At 38.0% G+C, this 22332-nt stretch overlaps 1 protein-coding gene across 7 annotated transcripts in view; it reads left to right on the forward strand.

Annotated features, from left to right (window-relative positions):
• RABGAP1 (RAB GTPase activating protein 1) overlaps positions 1–22332 on the forward strand; it is a 151454-nt gene that overhangs the window by 5754 nt on the left and 123368 nt on the right. For 2 of the 7 annotated variants that reach the window (XM_022578778.3, XM_089913715.1), the window contains exon 2: positions 9763–9962. The exons of 1 other annotated variant lie outside the window; for it this stretch is intronic. In XM_022578778.3, the coding sequence (XP_022434486.1) occupies positions 9813–9962 (150 nt within the window). In that variant the 5' untranslated portion in view covers positions 9763–9812. Of the gene's footprint in view, positions 1–3240; positions 9963–22332 lie in introns of those variants that run through there. 4 more of the 7 variants (XM_089913718.1, XM_089913719.1, XM_022578780.3 and 1 more) reach the window with 3 other exon arrangements.

A 22332-nucleotide genomic window follows, 5' to 3' on the forward strand; every position in this document is an offset into this window, starting at 1 on the left:
AGAAAAAGTCTTTAGGAAATCCTGCATTGCTTAAAAATGTTTATGTTTTTATATTTATAGAACACTAGTGTAAATTACATTGTGCTTTAGAAATCCATTCCAGAAAAAGTAAATACAAGGATACTTTTACAAAAAATGTATATTACTGAGGTTTGAAGTATAATCTGACCTTGTGAATAAGTAGTATTGGGTTGGCAAAAAAGTTCATTTAGGTTTTCCCATAACATCTTGTGGGAAAACGCGAACGAACTTTTTGGCCAATACATTAACATTAACTAACTCTCCTTGTGTTCCCAGAGGTGGGTTTCTCTTGGGGCAATGGCATCCAAATAATTTTAAAATTTAGCTGCAGAGATATTGTGTTGAAGGGGCATAAAGCCAGCATACCTAGAGTTCTGCAAAAAACTAAAGTGCTGTTTCCTGAAATAGCCAAAGGAACATGGGAAAACCACTTATATGGTTTATTTTTTTCAGGTGTCAGCACTGTTGCACTCAGAAATCAACACAGAGTTAAGTGAATTGTTATATGTGCATTTCATCCCCACTTCTTACTTTTTGTACCTTTCATTAAAAGTATCAAGATATAGCGAGTAGAGTGTGAACTTTGGAATCAGAAAGATATAGATACCCCAAATCTTGAACTTACTTAATATACGACTGAAGGTAAGATACTTAAGGATTGTGATTCTCAGTTTCTTCATTTGTAAAAGTGGAACTAATTATGCTTACATCATGGATTAGGACTGGGAAGCACCTGGCATTCCCGCCCCGCACCCCTTTCCTGGATATTCTCATTCACAAAAGAGTAGAAAGTGTTTATTCCCCTCATTTTATGTATGAGAAAACTGAAACTATAACATTGTCCAAATTAAATCAAAAAGGACTAAGGAGTTCAAATCCCAGTTGGTTTTTCAATGTAATACCAGACTGTTAACTTTATAAAGTCTTAATGAAACTTGATTAGTCATTGAGAAAGTGAGAAGTAGCTCTGAGAACATTGGCTGTCATCTTTAGGCACTTTTCTGTATTGATTTTGTGAGTTTTATCCTAAAGATCCTATAAAGTTAAAATTAGGCTTTTAGAACTTTTATTGACCAGTGAATGGATAAACAAAAGGTGGTATATACATACCATGGAATGCTATTTGACCTTAAAAAGAAAGGAAATTCAGACACATGCTACAATGTAGATGAACTTAGAAGACATTATGCTGAGTGAAATAAGCCAGGCATAAAAGTATAAATACTATATGATTCTACTACTTATGTAAGGTACCTAGAGTATTCAGATTCATAGAGACAAAGTAGAATGTTGGTTGCCTGGGGGAACAGGAGTTGGAATTTAATAGGTACAGAGTTTCAGTTGGGGAAGATGAAAACCTTCTAGAGATGGGTGGTGGTGATGGTTGCACAATGTGAATGTACTTAAAGCCACAGAGCTATACAGTTAAAAATGGCTAAAATGGTAAAGTTTATGTTATGTACATTAACCACAATTTTTAAAGATTAAAACTTTTTAAATCTTTTTAAAAATTAAAAAATTTGTCTTAGTTATTATATTCCTATAATTAAGCTTTTATCTTTTATAGTTAATCTGGAATTGAAGTAAAAGAGTCACTTCATAGTTTAAAGAAGTTAATTGTCACAGGCATTATGGGTTAAAATTTGCCTAAAAGTGACTATTAGTTAAGCTGGTTTTTCTTGCCTTTATGTGCTGTAGGCCCAAGATGATTAAGTTATATTTTCTTTTTGGTTTTTAAAGCTAAGCTGAAATTATTCAGAAGGATTATATTAATATGGTTCTCTTAGCTCACTAAAATAATTCAAAGAAACAGCCCCCAAATTCAAAGTCAGACTTAAAGACACATCTATTGTTTAGCAATTAGCAGTGGTGGAAAGGAATTTATTTTTCTAAAGACGGGATGATTTTCCACTGAGTTTTGTTAGATTTGTCCTACCCTTCCCAGGGATAAGCTGTGAGAAGTTCATATGAAAACCAATGCAGCGAAACAAATCTCAAAGCCAGAAAGAAAGAAAAAAGCTGAGATTAAGATTGTATGATTTTTAAAAATAACTTCTTTGTGGTTTAATTTTAAAGAGCTACAAACCCACAAGAATTGGCCTGCTACAGCATCTTTGAGACTTGACTCTCTTGCTACTTCCTGACTTGTCTTTTTCTCAACAGAGAGTAATCTTAGCAGATCTATGTTTTAGAAGGGTATATATAACTGGGAGCAACATAGAGTATGGATTGGAATGGGGAGAGAATGGTGATAGGAACACCAAGGAGGAGAGATGCATTCCTGAAGAGGACATAAGCACCTAGATACCTGGTTTTGGATCAAGTTCTATAATTGTCTCTGTGAACTTAAGCAAGTTATTGAACCAATCTAAGCCTCAGTTTGTCTGTCATATATGAAGTTTATACCTTTCTGGCAAGGTTAATGTAAAGATCAGTAATAATGCATATAAAGCTTCTAAGTACCATGTTGGGCATATATAATTGATACTCAGGAACTGCTAAGTATTGTTCTCTCTTTAGATTTAGCAAGATGATTTAAGTATCCTCCTTAAGATTCCCTAAAGCTGTGCTCATTTTTTCACTGGTTGAGCAAACAAAAATGATGAGGATTGGGAGGGAAGTGATGAGTGTTTTGGTACAAAGGGAATCCAAGGTATGTTTTGTGGCTTAGTGTTGTTTAACTGGTTTTCACAGTTAGAAACTTGAAGAGTCAGTCAGGCACACTCAAGGGTAGTTCTTTTTGAGTCTCTTTTTTCCAGTTGTCATTCGTATCCACATCCCAGACACGCATGTAGTGTATCATATTTGTCATTTGTCCATCTCACATTACACAGACTCTATCACTTAAACACTAATGAAAGAGTATTAGTCATCCAACCACATTTATTGAGGACTGCCATAGCAAGGATATGAAGATAATACGAATAAAACCTAAGATCCCTGTCCACAAGTAGTTCAAAGGGACTATGTGTGCTCATTGTATTCGCAGTATTTACCATGGTGGTTTATACTAAGTAATTGTTTCTGGAATGAATGATCAATATAGTATAGGAGAAAAGATGTATAGCATTTTATGGTGTAATAAATGCTGTAATTCTGTGATAAAATTAAAAAGCAAGCAAATAAAAAGCCTTTGGAGCCCTAGAGGGAAAAAAGGAATGTTTCAGAAGGGAAAAGGGGAGGTTGAATATTTGATTGTATCGCAAGGTTGCTGGTGGGGAAGAAGGACTAATGGGGGAAATGAAGTCACATTCCTAGCTTAAGAAATGGCATGAGCAAAGCCTTGGAAGTATAAAAATGCATGATATATTTGGTGAGCTGTCTGGTATGGTTTGATAGAAGGAGATAAAACTAGAATGATAGATTGGCTCCAGATTTTTAAGAACTAATGATATAAAGAGTTTGGATTTTTTTCTGTTTTCAGTCAGGAGCAGTCAAAGGAAGGGGTGAGATATATGATCAAATCTGAATTTTAGAAATTAACTATGAGGCCTTGATAATGACTAGAGAGAGTCTAGGAAGGGAGACTTATGTGGTAGCTAAGTTGAAAGAGAATGAAATGCTCAAGTCAGTGACGTGAAAGATGGCAAAGAAGGAATATATTTGGGGTATGTTTTGGAACTAAAATCCATTAGAATCCCAAGGGAGAATGAGAAAAGGAGTCACGGATTTTGGGGGACATTTCTATCTTGGATCAGTGGTTATTAACCACTGTTAGGGGAGATATGCGGAAGAATATGGTTGTGTGAAGATGCGGTCTGTTTTGGACATGGGACACATGTAGCAGATCCCACCTGTGTATTCACATAACACCATTTGCATACCTCTATTATACCAGGCACTATACTCTATTGTAATTACTTGTTTACTTGTCCATTTTCTTTACTGTAAGCCTGTCAAGGGGAAAGAGTACCTTTCCTCTCCGTAACACTGTACCTAGTGCCTGGCACATAACAAACACTCAGTACTGAATAGAAAAAAACCCACAAACACCCACATGAAATTAGGGAGAAAGACAGGGCTGCAGTATCATCAGCATACACACACACACACACACACACACACACACACACACACACAAATTTATAACCACATGAGGTATTGAGATAGCTAAGGGATCTTGTTCCATGGAACAAGAAGGAGGCCAGGATGGAACAAGAAGGAGGCCAGAATGGAACAAGAAAGAGGCCAGGATGAATTTAAAGAGTGGGCAGAGGGGCTTCCCTGGTGGTGCAGTGGTTAAGAATCTGCCTGCCAATGCAGGGGACACAGATTCAAGCCCTAATTGGGGAAGATCCCACATGCTGCAGAGCAACTAAGCCCACGCGCCACAACTACTGAGCCTGCGCTCTAGAGCCTGTGAGCCACAACTACTGAGCCCACGTGCCACAACTACTGAGCCCTGTGCCGCAACGACTGAAGCCCACCCGCCTAGAGCCCATGCTACACAACAGGAGAAGCCACCGCAATGAGAAGCCCGCGCACCGCAACTAGAGGAAGCCTGCGCACAGCAACAAAGACCCAACGCAGCCAAAAATAAACAAATAAAATAATTTTTTTTTAAACTTAAAGAAAAAATAAAGAATGGGCAAAAAAAAGGAACTTAAAAGACAGCTGGGAAAAGGTACCAGAGGTAGAAGATGGAAGCAAAAAGATAAGAGTTTCACAATATGGAAATGATCAGCATTTTCATTTATTTCAGCTGGTAGAAGTAAGATGAGAACTCAAAAGAATAGTTTGGGTTTTGAAATTTTGTATTGTTGATTTTTAAATGTTTATAGATATATATTTTTTTCCTTTCCGAACGGATGCTCAGAGAACGTTAAAGTACCCAGGGTCACATAGACAAGGTTTGAATTCATCTTTTAAAAGAGGATGTGCAGTGAAGCTTGGTGAGAGGTAGGGGAGCCAGATTTTGAGAGGGACTGCTCAGTGAGAGTGGGGAGTCCCATTGAAGTGCAGGAGGAGTTCGTTCTTCTCCTTCAGGAAGAGTTTCAGGAAAACCAAGGAAATAAAGATGAACCAGAGTGCTGAACTAGTGGCCGGGAACTAGCACATTTTACTTGTCTCAAGCATGTCAAGTTCAATTACAAGTATCATGCAGACCTCTTTTATCAAGTTTGGTAGGTCACTTACTGGGAGGTGATTTTTCCTCTACTAATTGCACATTAGCAAATCCATGCCACTGCAATTTCACCGTTTATGTTACTGCTGTGAATGATGTTAGAAACAGTACAAATATCTGATGGTATTCTGTCCCAAAAAAGTTCAAGTTTTTAAAAAGTAAACACTGATTATCCAGGAACTGACTGCTTTTGACGAACTGTCAAAAGAGCCTTTACCATGACTAGTTCTTTTACATTTCACTTTCCTTTAGCTGGGTTTATAGTTTTAAGAGGAGATTGAGAATGAAAATGAATTTTCATTCAACAAGATTGAGGTACATTATTTACTATGATCTTTGCAGAAGTGCATAGTTGAGCATAGAATTGTCACTTACGTTACAGAGCAGGATGGAACATAACTGAACCTTTGGTTTGGATGCATGAGGTTGCATAATTAAGCAAAATTACCTATCATTTTAAGTTAGTTGACATATTAAAGGAGATAGAATGAAACATCCCTGAACTGGCACTCACCAACCTGGCCCTGTTGGTAACTGGACATGTTATAAGGGTCTAGGCTCATCACTTATATAAGAAGGAGACAAACTGTGAGTGCCTACCAAATACCAGGGTGTTCATATGTATATTATTTTATTTAAAGTGGAATAAAAATCTTTGTCTACCTTACAGAATTGTTAGGATGATAAAATGAGATAAAGAATGTGTATATTTTAGTAATCTGTAAAGTACTATTCAAAGATACAAAGTATTCCTTTGCATTTAGTTAGGTATAACTAAGAATGTTATATATTTTTGCACTAATATTGTTTCCTAAATTGAATTTCCAAAATCAGTTTTACTTGTTAATTCCTTTAAAATAGGAAGTTAGTTTCACTCTCCAGTTAATGAAGAGAGTGATGAAACGGAAAAGAACTGGCCGTCATCAAGACTCTTGACAGCCCTTCAATAGCATTTGGCTCCTGGATATACATATATCTATTCCTTAGTAATTTTTATAATGGCTCCATGAGGTAGATAGTACACCATTTTCATTTATGGAAACTGAGGCTTGGTGTGACCATGCTTACACTATTATTAAATAGTAGAACCAGCATACTAACTTGGATTTTTTTCTCTTAATGGTGTGCTTTACCGTCACAAATATGACTTCTGTTCTTACTGTCAGTCTGTAAAAGCTGCTCTTGGCTTTTCATGGGTGGCTCTTGTTCTTTTCCATCTTTATTTGCCACTTATCCTATTTCTTTAGCAAATATTTGAGCACCTAGTATGTGCCAGTCATTCTTTCACTTGTTAGGGATACAGCAGCTAATGAAACAGGCAAAAATCCCTGCCCTTATGCTTGCATGATACTTAAAAACAAATGATTAAAATGTAAAACGTGTCGAATGGTGATAGGTGGTATAGAGAAAAGTAGAAAGAGGGATGGCAGTGCAGGGTATTTGGGGGAGGAAGTTTATACTTTATTGTCCATGAGAATTGGAATTAGAGTAGGGGGCTTCATGTGGTAATTGGTGTAAGTAGGGATTAAAGACAACAAAATTAGTTTTTATGGTCTCAAGACAGAGGTTGTAAATACTGTAGAATTTTTCCAGGAGTATACCAAGTTCTGGGGCACCTCTTTATTGTGGAGGCCAGGGAAGGGGTGGTCTTATTCAGAGACCTTGGAGGCCATGGGCTCCCTTTTCACTTCTGCCCATGGAGGCCAGAGAAGAGGAGTGTTAGTATATAACCTTTCCTGTACTGCGTAGTGTTTTGATAAATCCCATTCCCACTGAGTGATTCAGTTACTTTCAGGTGCCAAAACAAATAGTAAAGTATCTTATAAAGTGTACTTTCCTGTCACCTCCTCAAAGAAAATAGGTTGAGCTTTGAGCCTGCCAAATCTTCTCAGTTTCATAGTATAAATACCAAAGTATACTATTTTTGAGTCTAGAATACTGTAGAAAGTTCTCAGTGTCTCTGAGATCATAGCTTTAGGGAACTTTCCCAGGCCCTCTGCTATCTTACTATTAGTAACATTTTAAAAGATAGAAAAAATACTAATTAAACATGAAAATCTTACCCAAAGTACAAGTTCTAAAAAAGATAGAGACTCCTTTATCTGATACTATTTTGGAACAAAGCCCAAACATTTGTAGCATTGGAAAAGCATCATAATCTAATGGAAAGAGCTTAGCTTCTGGAATCATAGATATGTTGGTTCAATTTTTAGCTTTGCTTCTAACCAGTTAAATTACAACCGTTACCTTGAACAAGTTACACTGTCTCTCTAAGCCTCAATTTCCTAATCTGTGAAATAGATATATGAATGTTAAGTTTGCTGTTCAGGGACTCAACATCAAATTGTAACACAACATAATAGGTACTGTAAAAAAATGTAAATTGCTATGGGAACCGAAACAAGGCAGGCAGTGCATTTGACTCTGGGGAAAGAATGGGCAGGCCACTTGGAAAAGGAGGGTTATTAGATCATGAACGATTATTTCTAGTTGTCTGAGTACAGAAGCAAGGGAACCACATTAGGAGGAGGATCCTAGGAGGGCAGATACCTCAAGGTATTAACATATATATCCTTGGCAAAGATATTACCTCCTCTAGTATATTTTTTAACTCTTCCAACATGTTTCCATAGTTTTCTTTACCCTAAATCAGTACCTATTAACCTGTTCAACTTGCCTCTGTTCTCTACTAAATTATAAACTCTTTTTGGGCAAGAATATATTTTTTCTTGTTTAGCATATTCTATTCTTTATAAACTAGACATTTGGTAAGTATTCATTGCATAGATGAAGCAGAACTACATTTTAAAAAAAGTTTTCAAAAGTACATTTGAAGCATCTCTAAATGCTACACTACGCATTTAGATTTAGTCCTTTGAAACGTAAAGCCTTTAAGCAAGGAAGTTAGTTTAAATAGAAAGCGGGGAGTCCAGGGTTTGAGCTTTAGTTATGCCTGATTAAATGACCCTACACCTCTTGGGGTTGCCATTTCCTTATCTGTTTAACAGTATTGATAATTTCTAGGTTTTCTTCTAACTGTGGTATTCAGGGATTGTGTAATTCTTTTTTTTTTATACAGTATGCGGGCCTCTCACTGTTGTGGCCTCTCCCGTTGCGGAGCACAGGCTCCGGACGCGCAGGCTCAGCGGCCATGGCTCACGGGCCCAGCCGCTCCGCGGCATGTGGGATCTTCCTGGACCGGGGCACGAACCCGTGTCCCCTGCATCGGCAGGCGGACTCTCAACCACTGCCCCACCAGGGAAGCCCGGGATTGTGTAATTCTTGCTGCCATGTGTTTATGTAGATGTTAGCCTTTGAGGAAAAAATAGTGCTTGGCATATGGTGTATGCTCAATAAACGTATGTTCAATTAAAAATCCAAAGCATAGATCAGGACTTCTTAATTGGAGAGGCTAAACAGATTCTCAGAACCTTTACCTCTTTGAGGTACAAGATGAGTATACAGTGAGAACAACTTTTTTTTTTTTTAGAGCAACGTTTGTTTATTGGTTAAAGCTCTCTGAGTATAATGTTGTATCATCTGTTCTGTTGTTGTTTTGGCAACCAAATGGGAACATTGCCACAAAATATGCAGAACCAGGTTTTTCTTTTTTTTTTTTAGGAATTTTTTAAAAAATTTATTTATTTATTTGGCTGCATTGGGTCTTCCTTGTGGTGGGTTCTTCGTTGTGGCATGTAGGATCTTTCGTTGCAGCACGTGGGCTCTAGAGTGCATGGGCTCAGTAGTTGCAGCACGCTGGCTTATTTGCCCTGAGGCCTGTGGGATCTTAGTTCCCTGACCAGGGTTCAAACCCTCAGCCCCTGCGTTGGAAGGTGGATTCTTGACCACTGGACCACCAGGGAGGTCCCCAGAACCACGTTTTTAAATGGTAGATGAGTTCGAGTTTTATTCCATGAGTCAATAAATAATTGAATAGCTTTTCATAATTGACACATTTTTAACTTCTTGCTGGAAAATTTTGGCATGAAACTCTTTTATTGGTAATGTTCATATTGAGCTGAGTTCTAAGAAACTGTGGGATAGGAATACTGAGTTTTTAATAGACTTCTGATTTCTTGCTATGTAAGGTATTTCCCTGCTCTAGAATTTATGCTTGCCTTGCCTTGAATTTATTTTTTGGGGGGGTTAATATGAAATTTTGTTTCTTAAAACATGTTGTTAGTATAAGTATCAGCAATGTTAGGAAAACCTTAGTTATTGTCCTAAGCGCTTTCAATTTCATTTGTTTATATAGCTTTACAAATTAAAGGATAGAAAACAAGTTCAGTACTTCATAATTTTTCTCTAAAAAGAATAGAGTTACAACATATGCCAAAGAAATCAGTGTAGGTAGGCAGAGTTATTCTCAAGGGAATATGTTTTATTTATTTATTTATATATTTGAAATTTGAAGTACCTTGGCCCTCAATTTCATCAAATTCCCTTATATCTGGAATAAAAAGCCTAAACTGTAAGTAGTGAAAGTCTTTGGGAAAGATTTTGGAAGTTTTTTTTTCCCCCCTAAGTTTTTCCATATGTATTTTGTAAAAATTAGAACATAATTGAATATCTGGCAGACATTCTATATGAGTATCTTTATGGTTTTTGTTTTTCAGGCATTTTTAAAATATTTAATCATTCATGAGTTGAGCTTCATTCTTGAGTCATGGATGACAAGGCTTCTGTTGGAAAAATCAGTGTCTCCTCAGACTCTGTGTCTACTCTTAATAGTGAAGATTTTGTCTTGGTTTCCAGGCAAGGAGATGAGACACCATCTACAAATAATGGAAGTGATGACGAGAAAACAGGACTCAAGGTAAAACTACATAACCTACATTTCTTTTGCTTAGCCTTGCTAAAGCAAAACTTGGCTTTAATAGGAAGGTATATGGAGTGAAAGTGAGGACATGGAAATAATATCCTTTCTTTTTTTAATGCTAAAGCTTTTTACTTATAATTAGTGATAGTGAAAAATTTATATCTGATTAAGGATTTTAATTTGATTAGCTTCTAAATCTTCTGATATCCCTAACTGTAAAAACTAGTGATCATAGTATAAGCATTTGTTATTTTAGTATTGTTTCATGTTCCCATTGAGTTAGAGGTGATTGTTTCTTTTGGTCCTGGTGTATGTAGTGTAAAGGCAGTGGCAGGTCTGCAGTGCTATTTATAAACATAAGTTTTAGAATTACTAAAACAGAACTTAAAATTCCTGCCTTTTGGCCATTTCTGTTTATATTTTCTCTGCCAAATAAATCACTATTAACTTCTTTTCCCATACCCTGTTACTGTTTTGCTCTTTATGGATATAAGTAAGAACAGATTACCTGTTAATGTCACTTAAAATGTAAGTAGCTTTAAAAATATTTTGATTCTTGTTTATGTCTATTTATTCAACAAGTGTTTATTGAGTATTGACTTTGTGCCAAGTACTGTTATAAATACTCGGGATACAGTAGCAAATAAGGCAAGCAAAGCCCCCTGCCCTCCTAGAGCTTTTAATCAAATGGGGAAACAGACTCTAAGCAAATAGGAAAATGAATATGTTAAGTAAATTTAGGTGCTCTGAAGAAAATCAAAGCAGAATACATGGATAAAGAGTGAATGGGAGGTACTGTTTTAGAGAATGTCTTGAAATAACATTTGAGCAGAGATCTGAATGAAATGAGGAAGACCTTGTTCATGGAGAAATGTGAAAAAGCACTTTCCACGGGGAACAGAAAATAAAAAGACCCTGAGGAAGACCACCCTTTTTAGGACAGAGATTAGAGCAGAGTAAGTAAAGTAAATAAAAAGTGCTAAAGAATGAGATCCAGTGATGTGTAGGAACTGGATCATGCAGCACTTTATAAAGCTTAGTAGGAATTTGGACTTTATTATAAATGTGAAGGGGATTTTTGGAGAGCTTTGAATGTGTTCACTGGCTGAGAGAGACAGCATGGATGGTGTGAGTTTTGTGGACCCATTCCCCAGAAAAATTGGTGACAATTACTATTTTTTTAAATTAAAGTCTATGGAAATGTTCTAAAGGACATAGAGCAATTGAAGAAACATTTATTCAGAGAAATTTACTAAAATTTGGTTAAGAATCTGTGGTATTTGAACCAAGACTTGTTTTTTCCTTCCCATCTCCCAGCTGAGCAAGATGGTAACTCCACTCCAGATTGGTACAGTCAAGAAAATAGGGTTTCCTTTCCTCACAGCTCCCACTTGGAGGGCTGTCTTCCAGTGAAGAGCAGGATGAGAGCATTCCTCATCCTGCCTCCATCACCTTTTGCTGGCCAAGTGTGAATGAGTGGTAGGGGCTGCCTTTTTTTGCCCAGACCTTACTTCTGGGATGAAGGCTCTACGTAGGGCACAGTGTTGCTGTGAATACTGAGAGCCCAATTGCCCTTACCCTTACCCTGGCTCTGGCATGTAAGGTAGTGGTTCCACACTAATAGAGGGAAGTCAAAAATACCAGAGATTACTACGCAACCTCCCACACCTACCAAATACTCATTTTCTGAAGATGTGTCACTCAGAGAGAAGTACGTCATTGTCTACACTCCCAACTTCATAGCTATAGCTCAGAGATTTTGCCTGCAGTGAGAAGTGGGACATAAAACAGCTCCTTATCTCTTCCCATAGGAACCGGCTTTATTTACAACAGAGGGCTTCCCTGGTGGCTCAGTGGTTAAGAACCCGCCTGCCAATGCAGGGGACATGGGTTCTAGCCCTGGTCCAGGAAGATCCCACATGCTGCAGAACAACTAAGCCCGTGCGCCACAACTACTGAGCCTGTGCTCTAGAGTCCACGAGCCACAACTACTGAGCCCACATGCCACAACTACTGAAGCCTGCACACCTGGAGCCCATGCTCCACAACAAGAGAAGCCACCGCAATGAGAAGCCTGCGCACTGCAACGAAGAGTGGCCCCCGCTCGCTGCAACTAGAGAAAGCCCGCGCATAGCAACAACAACAAAAAACCCCAATGCAGCCAAAATAAATAAATAAGTAAATAATTTTAAAAAATCATACTTACAACACAGTGCAGAGAAGTTCAAGCCTAAGAGTACCCTCAAAAACAGTGGAGGTTGTGGTGAAAGGTAATTGGGAAGAGATTGTTAGATTGGTTGGACATACGGTTTAACTGTAGGCTTGCAGGGAGAAGACTGCCTGTGGTAGGGACAGAGCTCAAACATTGACCTCTGGAGCTCTCCTGTCAAAGTATCCTAATTTTTTTTTTTTTTGCGGTACGCAGGCCTCTCACTGTTGTGGCCTCTCCCGTTGCGGAGCACAGGCTCCGGATGCGCAGGCTCAGCGGCCATGGCTCACGGGCCTAGCCGCTCCGCGGCATGTGGGATCTTCCCGGATCGGGGCACCAACCCGTGTCCCCTGCATCGGCAGGCGGACTCTCAACCACTGCGCCACCAGGGAAGCCCAGAGTATCCTAATTTTATTGGTTTTTTCTGTGGAGCAGTTTATTACCTTAGTGGATTGTTGAAAACTGTTGAGCAAATCAGCCACAATTAGTGGAGTTTAATATCCACATGTAGTCATAGAGACAGAGCATCCTGCGAAAACTACTATCCCAGGATGACTGAAGGCAAATCCAAATTACCCCAGAGGAGCAACATCAAAGGTTTAACACCATGGGAATTAGGGGAATAGAATTTACTAAAATAAGTCAGCTAGTCACTAAACAAACAAGCAAGCATAAAAAATAAGTCCTAGGATGTGGAGACCAGTACCGAGAACTGGAACAACGTATTACCTAAAACATCTAGTTTCCAACACAAAATGTGAGACGTGCAAAGAAACAAGAAAATATTACCTATACATCATTTTTAAAAAGGCAGCACATACTGCTTGTGAGAGTCAAATATTGGACTTAATATGCAAACTTTGAAAGTAGCCATTATTAACATGTTCAATGAACTAAAAGAAATCATGCTTAAAGAAATAAAGGAAAGTATGATGACTGTAAAATCAAATAGAAAATATCATTAAGGAGATAGAAATTACAAAAGAACCAAATGGAAATTCCGAAGTGGAAGAGCACAATAACTGAAATGAGGAATTCACTGGAGAGGCTCAACAGTAAATTTCAATGGGCAAAAGAAAGAATTAATGGAAAGAAATGTCATCAAAATGGCAGTACAGGAGTTTTCTACCATCCCACTCTCAAAGAACACCAATTTAGACACTAATGGATAAGAGTGCCTTCATGGAAGTCCAGGAGTCCAGCAGAGAAGTTCCAGCACATTGTTGGTGCAAAAACATCCAAGATTGGACCCATTGAAGACGATGAAAGGAACAGTTTCATTTTATGTGTGTCACCCCACCCCCAGGTGGCACAGCTCAGTGCCAGCAGATGTTTAGCTCGTGATTTCTTCCATGGGGCAAAGTGAGAGTGTGTGACTGAGCACCTGACTTTCCCAGCTTTGTGGTACACTGCTAGAAAGGCCCATTTCTTTCTCACTCCATCCAGAATACTGAGTCATAAACTGGATAACCTGGGCGTCGACAGTTGTGCTGGAAGAAGAGCAGCCAAGATTGGGAATGGAACATGTCAAAGGGGCGTGGATCCTATTAACTGCTTTGGGGACTCCCTCAGGAAGCCCACCCATGAGCCACTGGGGACACCTCCCCTGCCAATCCCCCAGCTGGCCCATGGCCACCTCTGAGCTCCACACTCCTCACCCAAACGTGTCCCTACCCTGTGGCTGCCTCCCTGTGCACAACCCTGAGGGCAAGAATGGTATGTGTGAGTCTTTGCAAATGGCTAGTGAGCACATGCAAAAAGTCAGCCTGATTCTGTGGGATTGGAAGAGACCACACACTTGAGCACTCATCATCATCTCAGGGAAAACAAACGCGATAGAGAGCATCAAACACTGGGTCAAGCAGAAGAAAGCATTGTGAAGTGCAAGACAGATTATTTGAAATTATCTAGTCTGAGAACAGAGGGAAAATGAAAAGGAGTGAAGAAAGCTGGCCCATGGCCAGCAGGCCCAGTTTATAGTGTGAACTATGGCATACCACTAAAATGATCAGTCTATGCAATATTGGAGTCCCAGAAGGACAGGAGAGGGAGAAAGGGGCAGAAAGCTTGTTTAGAAACATAATGACTGAAAACTTCCCCAATTAAAAAAAAAAAAATTATTTATTTATTTTGGCTGTGTTGGGTCTTCGTTGCTGCGTGCGGGCTTTCTCTAGTTGCAGCAAGCGGGGTCTACTCTTCATTGCGGTGCGCGGGCTTCTCATTGCAGTGGCTTCTCTTGCTGCAGAGCACAGGCTCTAGGTGCGTGGGCTTCAGTAGTTGCAGTATGTGGGCTCAGTAGTTGTGGCTCATGGGCTCTAGAGCACAGGCTCAGTAGTTGTGGTGCACGGGCTTAGTTGCTCGGCGGCATGCGCGATCTTCCCGGACCAGGGATTGAACCCGTGTTCCCTGCACTGGCAGGCGGATTCTCAACCACTGCGCCACCAGGGAAGCCCCCAAACTTCCCAAGTTTGGGGAAAGATTTGGATATCTGAGATCATGAAGTTTATAGGTGCCCCCAGAATTTCAACCCGAAGTGATCCTCTCCAAAATATATTACAATAAAGTTTAAAAATCAAAGACAAACAGTTTTTAAACGAGCAAGAGGAAAAAAAAACTATCTCACATTACAAAGGAACCCCCCATAAGGCTTTTAGCAGATTTCTCAGCAGAAACCTTGCAGGCTGTAAGAGAATGGGATGATATATTCAAAGGGCTAAAAGAAAAAAACTGTCCACCAAGAATACTTTAGTTGGCAAAGTTGTCCATCAGAAATGAAGGAGAGGGAATCTTCTGGGGCTTCAGTGGTTAGGACTCGTGCTTTCACTGCCAGGGGTGTGGGTTCAATCCCTGGTCAGGGAACTTAGGTCCTGCAAGCCGTGCAGCATGGCCAAAAAAAAAAAAAGAAATGAAGGAGAGAGAAAGATTACAGCTTCCCCATCAGTCTGAAAGTAGAATGTTCCTATGAAACTTCGTAAGCTGAAATGGCATATGGTGAAGAGTATCCCCTGCTTTCTGAAAGTTTGTGTTACACCCCTTCGCTTTTACAAACAACCCACATTAGTACAGTAATTGCTTTTTTTCATAAAAGCAAAAATCCTCTTCAGGTTTCTTTCAGTTAGCGAAAACAGGTACTAATGTAGGGCTTTCTAAAAGCAAAGTGGCATATTGCAAACTTTCGGAAAGTGAGGGATACCTGTACTTCCCAAACCAATGCTGAGGGAGTTGATCATCACTAGACCTTAAGAAAAGTGGTTAAAGGAGTTCTTCAATCTGAAATGAAAGGACACTAATTAGTAACATGAAAATATAAAACACACTGGAAAAGATAAGTATATAGTCAAAATCAGTATAGTCTGATACTGTAATATGGTGGTGTGTTGATTAAGAAACTCTAGTATAAAAGTTAAAGGACAAAGGTATTAAAAAATAACTATAGCTACAATGAATACATAATATAGAAAGTTAAATTGTGACATCAGAAACAAAGTGTTTGGGGAAGTAAAAGGTAGAGTTTTGTGTGCGATTGAAGTTAGGTTGTTACTGTTAATATACTGTTATATCCTGTAAAATGTTTTATGTAAACCTCATGGTAACCACAAAGTAATAAGCTACAATCGATCATAAAAGATAAGGGATCAAAGTGTACCACTACAGAAAATCATCAGTTCACAAGGGAAGATAGCAGGAGAGGAAGAAAGGAACAAGGGAACTACAAAACAACCAGAAAACAATTCTTTTTTAATTAATTAATTTATCTTTGGATGCGTTGGGTGTTTGTTGCTGTGCGCGGGCTTTATCTAGTTGTGGCGAGCGGAACTACTGTTTGTTGTGGTGTGCTGGCTTCTCATTGCGTTGGCTTCTCTTTTTGTGGAGCATGGACTCCAGGTGTGCAGGCTTCAGTAGTTGTGGCTTGCGGGCTAGAGTGCAGGCTCAGTAGTTGTGGCGCACGGGCGTAGTTGTTCCGCGGCATGTGGGATCTTCCCGGACCAGGGCTTGAACCCATGTCCCCTGCGCTGGCAGGCAGATTCTTAACCACTGCGCCACCAGGGAAGTCCCCAGGAAACAATTAATTACATAATATTAGTAAGTTCTTATTTATCAGTAATTATTTTAAATGCAGATGAATTAAATTGTCCAATCAAATGACAAGTGTCAGAATGTATTAAAAAAAACAAGACCGCACTATATGCTGCATATAAGAGACTCATGTCAAGACTTCCCTGGTGGCACAGTGGTTAAGAATCCACCTGCCAATGCAGGGGACACGGGTTCGAGAACTGGTCTGGGAAGATCCCACATGCCGTGGAGCAACTAAGCCCCTGCGCCACAACTACTGAGCCTGTGCTCTAGAGCCTGCACACCACAATGAAGAGTAGCCCCTGCTCGCCGCAACTAGAGAAAGTGCACGCACAGCCACGAAAACCCAACACAGCCAAAAATAAATAAATAAATTTTTGAAAAAGAGAGACTCACTTCAGCTTTAAGGACACACCTAGACTTATCCATGTGTCATATGTGAAGAGATGAAAAGCTATTCCATGCAAATGGGAACTAAAAGAGGGGCCATTTCAAAACGAGTATATGTTAGGTCACAAATCAAATCTTAGCAAATTTAAGAAGACTGACATCATACTGGATTCTTTTCTGACTACAGTGGTATAAAACTAGAAATAAAACAATGGGGAAAACTTGAAAATCTACAAATATGTGGAAGTTAAACAACCTGCCCCTGACCAACCATTGGGTCAAAGAAGAAATCAAAAGGGAAATCAGAAAACATCTTGAAAGAAACAAATATGGAAACACAACATATTCCACATTCCATGATTTATATGTGGAATCTAAAAAAGCCAAACTCATGGAAACTGAGTAAAATGGTGGTTGCCCAGAGGTGGGCAGTGGTGGTGGAAGAAATGAGGAAATGTTGGTGAAACAGTATAGACTTCCAGTTAGGCAGTGGATATGTTTTGGGGATCTAAGGTACAGCACTGGGACTATAGCTAACAATACTACATTATATAATTAATAGAAAGTTCCTAAGAAATTAATCTTTAAAAGTGGTAATTATGTGAGTTGATGGTTGTTGTATTAACTAACCTTATTGTGGGAATCATTTTCCAATATATATGTGTATCAAATCATCATGTTGTATACCTTAAACTTATACAATATTTTATTTCAATTAAGTCTCAATAAAGTTGGAATATATATATGTATAAAACAAAGACCTTTTCTCGGAACTTTTATAAAAAAATAAAACAATATGTGAGAAGTATTTAGACTCTTAAAAAAAAAAGAATGAACTCTCAAAAAAAAATGACCTCTCATTACCACAGTCATGAATGATCTCAAAATAATTAAGCTGATTGAAAGAAGCCAGACATCCCCTCCAACTCCATAAATAGAAGCACATATTGTGTGTTCCGTTTATATACAATTTTAAAAAATGCAAAACGAATCTACACTCACAGAAAGCAGAAGAGTGGTTGCCTTGGGGGAGGGATGATGAGGTGGGGAAGAAGAGTAAGAATCCAAAGGGGCACCACTACAGTGGTGTGTGCACGTATATATGTATATGTGTGTGTGCACGTGCACACATATGCATATATATACATGTGCATATATATAATATTAAAGAAATGTCAGTGCTGCATTAGAAAGTTATTTACTAAACTCTAAAGAAAGCAGTAAGGGAGGAATAAAGGAATGAAAAATACATGAGACAGATAAATAAAAAACAAAAAGTAAAATAGCACACCTAAATTGAACTATATCAATAATAGCATTAAATGTGAATGGATTAAGCAGTATGATCAAAAAGTAGAAATTGTCAGCACTGGATAAAACAACATCTAGGAGACACATCTTAGATTCAAAGATGTAAATATATTTAACTTAAATAGATGGGAAAAGATATGCAAACAACAGTCACAAGAAAATGAGTGATTATAGTGATGTTAGGCAATATAGACTTTAAAACAAATAATGATACTACGGATGAAAAGGGCTTTTTATAATCCTATGAGGGTCAGACCACCAGGAAGGTCCAACGATGAAATCCCTAATACAGGAACTTCAAAATACATGAAGCAAAAAATGACAGAAATGAACAGAGAAATAGTTCAACAATAATTATTGTTATAATACTTCCTTTCAATTACGGATAGAAAAACTAAGCAGGAGACCAATATGTAAATAGAAGTCTAGAGCAGCACTGTAAACCATTTTGACCTGACATATCTATGGAGTACTCAACAACAATAATATACATTCTTCTCAAGTACACCTAAATTATTTTTCCAACCACAGTGAAGAAATCAATAACAGAAGTAAAACTGAAAAATTAACAAATACATGGAAATTAAACAACATACTCCCAGATAACTTATGGGTCAAAGAAGAAATTAAAAGGGAAATAAGAAAATACTTTGAGATGAATGAAAATGAAGGTATACCAAAACTTACACAATATAGCTAAAATAATGCTTATAGGGAAATTTCTACTTGTAAATTCCTATATTATGAGAGAAGGAAGATCTCAAATCAATAACCTAATTTTTCACCTTAAGACATTGGAAAAACAAGGGCAAACTAAACTTAAAACAAGCAGAAGTAAGGAAATAAAAGGTTAGGGTGAAAATGAATGAAACAGAAGAGAAAACCAATAGAGAAATCAGTGAAACCAAAAGCTGGTTCTTTGAAAAGATCGACAAAATTGACAACATTTTAGATTGACCAACAGAAAAAGAGGAGACACAAATTACTAGAATCAGAAATGAAACATTGCTACCAAACTTACATAAATAAAAAGGATTATAAAGGAATCTTAAGAACAGTAGTATGCCAGTAAATTAGAGAACTTAGATTAAATGGACAAATTTCAAGAAAAACACTAATGAAACTGATAAATAATATGAATAGACATATAACAAGAGATTGAATTAGCAATAAAAAATATACCTGGATGACTTCACTGCTGAACTCTACCAAATGTGTAAGTAAGAATACCAGTACTTAACACACTCCCAAAAAAATAGAGAATATTTCCCAATTCATTTTATGAGGATGATATTACCCTGATGCCAGAATTAGACAAAGATTTCATAAGAAGACTACACGTCAGTATCTCTTATAAATATGGAGACAAAATCCTCAACAAAACACCAGCAGGCTTAATTCATCAACATATGAAAAGGATTACATACCATGATCAAGTGGGCATCGAAGGAATCGAAGTTTGGTTTAACATATTAAAATCTATTAATGTAACATACCATATCAGTGGAATTAAAAGCAAAAACATAATCATTTCAGTAGACACAGTAAAAGCATTTGATAAAAATTCAACACTTTGTCATGAAAGTAAACAAATGAAACTATGAATAGAATGGCACTTCCTCAACTAGATAAATAGCAATTGAGAAAAACCCACAGCTAAAATCATTCTCGCTGGTGAAAGAGTAGATTTTTTCCTTCTCCGTTTAGGCTCACTGCATGGGTATCTGTTCAACATTGTACTTGAGGTTATTTCCAGAGCAGTTAGGCATGTAAAAACCTAAAACATCCATATTGGGAAGAAGGAAATAAAAATCATCTCTGTTTGCAGTTGTATATGATCTTGTATGTAGAAAGTCCTAAGAAATCCACTAAAAATTATTAAAACTAATAAGTTCAGCAGGATTGCAGGATACAAGATCACCATGCAAATATCAATTTTATTTCTGTATACTTTTAAGTAGCAATCTTAAATGACAGTAGGAAAACAATTGCATTTATGATAGCATTAAAAAGAATTAAATACTTTGCATTGTTTAAAAAAGTGAAAATCTTATACTCTGAAATCTGCAAAGCATTGTTGAAAGAAATTAAAGACCTAAATAAGTGGAAATTCATCCAGTGTTCATGCATTAGAAGACTTGTTAGGATGGCATTATTCCTCAAATTGGTCTACACATTCAGTGCATTCCTTATCAGAATCCCAGGTAACATCTTTGTAGAGGTTAACAAGACAATTTTTTTTTTTTTTTTTTGTGGTACGCCGGCCTCTCACTGTTGTGGCCTCTCCCGTTGCGGAGCACAGGCTCCAGACGCACAGGCTCAGCGGCCATGGCTCACGGGCCCAGCTGCTCCGCGGCATGTGGGATCTTCCCGGACCAGGGCACAAACCCGTGTCCCCTGCATCGGCAGGCGGACTCTCAACCACTGCGCCACCAGGGAAGCCCAACAAGCCAATTTTAAAATTTGTATGGAATAGCAAGGGACCCTAAATGGCCAATATAATGTTGAAAATAAAGAACACAGTCGAGGACTCACGCTTTGCAATTTCAAAAGTTATAGAGCGGTGGTAATCAAGACAGTGAAGTACTGACATAAGGATAGGCATGAAGGTCATTGGAATATGTTTGAGAATTCAGAAATAGAACCATGTTTCTGTGGTCAGCTGATTGAAGCAAGGGTACTAATACCATTCAGTTGAGAACGGATTTTTTTTTTCCCCAACAAATTGTGCTGGGACAACTGGATAGTCACATTCAAAAGAATGAAGTTGTACCCTTACATCACACTATATATAAAAATTAGCTCAAAGTAGATCAAAGACCTCAATGTAAGAGCTAAAAGTATAAAACTCTTAGAAGAAAATAGGGGTAAATTTTCATGACTTCAGGTTTAGCAGTGCATTCTAAGATATACCAAAAATACAAGCAACAAAGGAAAAAGAATAGATTTAATTGGACTGTATCAACAATAAAATCTTTTCTGCCTCAAAGGATACTATCAAAAAAGTGAAGTCAACCCACAGAATGAGAGAAAAATGTTTGCAAACCGTAAGTTACTTATATCTAGGATATATAAGGAGCTAAGCAACCTAAATGTTTATCAACTACCAAATGGATAAATAAAATGTGGTCTAGAGTGGAATATTAGTTGGTCATAGGAATGAAGTACTGATGCATGCTACAACACAGATGAACCCTGAAGAACATTATGTTAAGTGATAAGTCACAAAAGTCCACTAATTACAGGGTTCCAATAATATGAAATGTCTAGAATAGTCAAATCTTTAGAGGCAGAAAATAAATAAGTGTTTGCTTAGGGTTGGAGATACTGGGGGAAGAGAGAGTTGATACCTAAGGAGGTAGGGTGTTTTCTTTTTGAGGTAATGAAAATATTTTAAGATCGACTTTGGTGGTGGTTGCACATATCTGTTAATATACTCAAAACCATAGAATAGAATGTATACTTTAAATGGGTGAATTGTATTTGGAAATGTCCCAATACAAATACTTCGGAAAGCTGGATGAAATAGAATAAATAGCCTTTCAATTACATAGCTCTATTCACAAGAAAGTGAAGAAAGTCCCCAAAGAGCAAAAGCAAAGAGGAACCTGAAAGCCAGACCTGTACACATGTGCTGACTTTGGGCAAGATTGACAGCAAGAAGAGCAGGCTGTTTTAGTCCTGAAAGGGAGAGATAATGTTAGTTTGGACTAGAGGGTGAATGGACTGTGATTCAGGATATATTTTCAAGGTAGAGCTGATTGGTATGAAGGTGGGCGAATTAGATATGGGATTTGAGGCAGAGAGAAGTAAAGTTGCTTCGTAGATTTTGGCCTGAACTGTTAGGTATATGGTTTCGCCATTTAGTGAAATGGGCAAAAGGTAGGAAGACCAGAACTGGGGCAGGGGACAGGGGAATCAAAGTCCTGTTTAGGACATTAAATTTGAGATGACTATTAGATGTCATTTTTAGATGTCAGGTAGTTAGTTGCATGTATGTGATTGATGTTCAGGAGAGATTGTGGCTGACATCAACAGTATATAGATGGTATTCAAAGCTATGGGATTAGATGAAGCAACAAGGGAAAAGCAGCAAATAGCATAGAAGGGAATCCCCATAAGGTTACCAGCTGATTTTTCAGCAGAAACAGACAACTGTTTCAAGGATTTTTTGCTAACAGGGGAGCTTAAAAATAGGTACCTGAAGGGTGATATGGATTCCAGTGAGGGATTTTATGATATTTATATACTGATAAGAATTATTCAGTAAAGGGGGACATTGCTACTACAAAATGAGAGCAAAATCTTTGATTCAATTAGGGAAAAGGGTTTCGTGTGTATAAGTGGAAGGGTTAGCCTAGGAACAGCTTCTGAAATAGG

This window comes from Delphinapterus leucas, chromosome 6, assembly GCF_059928025.1.
Source record: "Delphinapterus leucas isolate spDelLeu-1000000601 "Yukka" chromosome 6, BTC_Dleu_Yukka2, whole genome shotgun sequence".
NCBI lineage: Eukaryota > Metazoa > Chordata > Mammalia > Artiodactyla > Monodontidae > Delphinapterus > Delphinapterus leucas.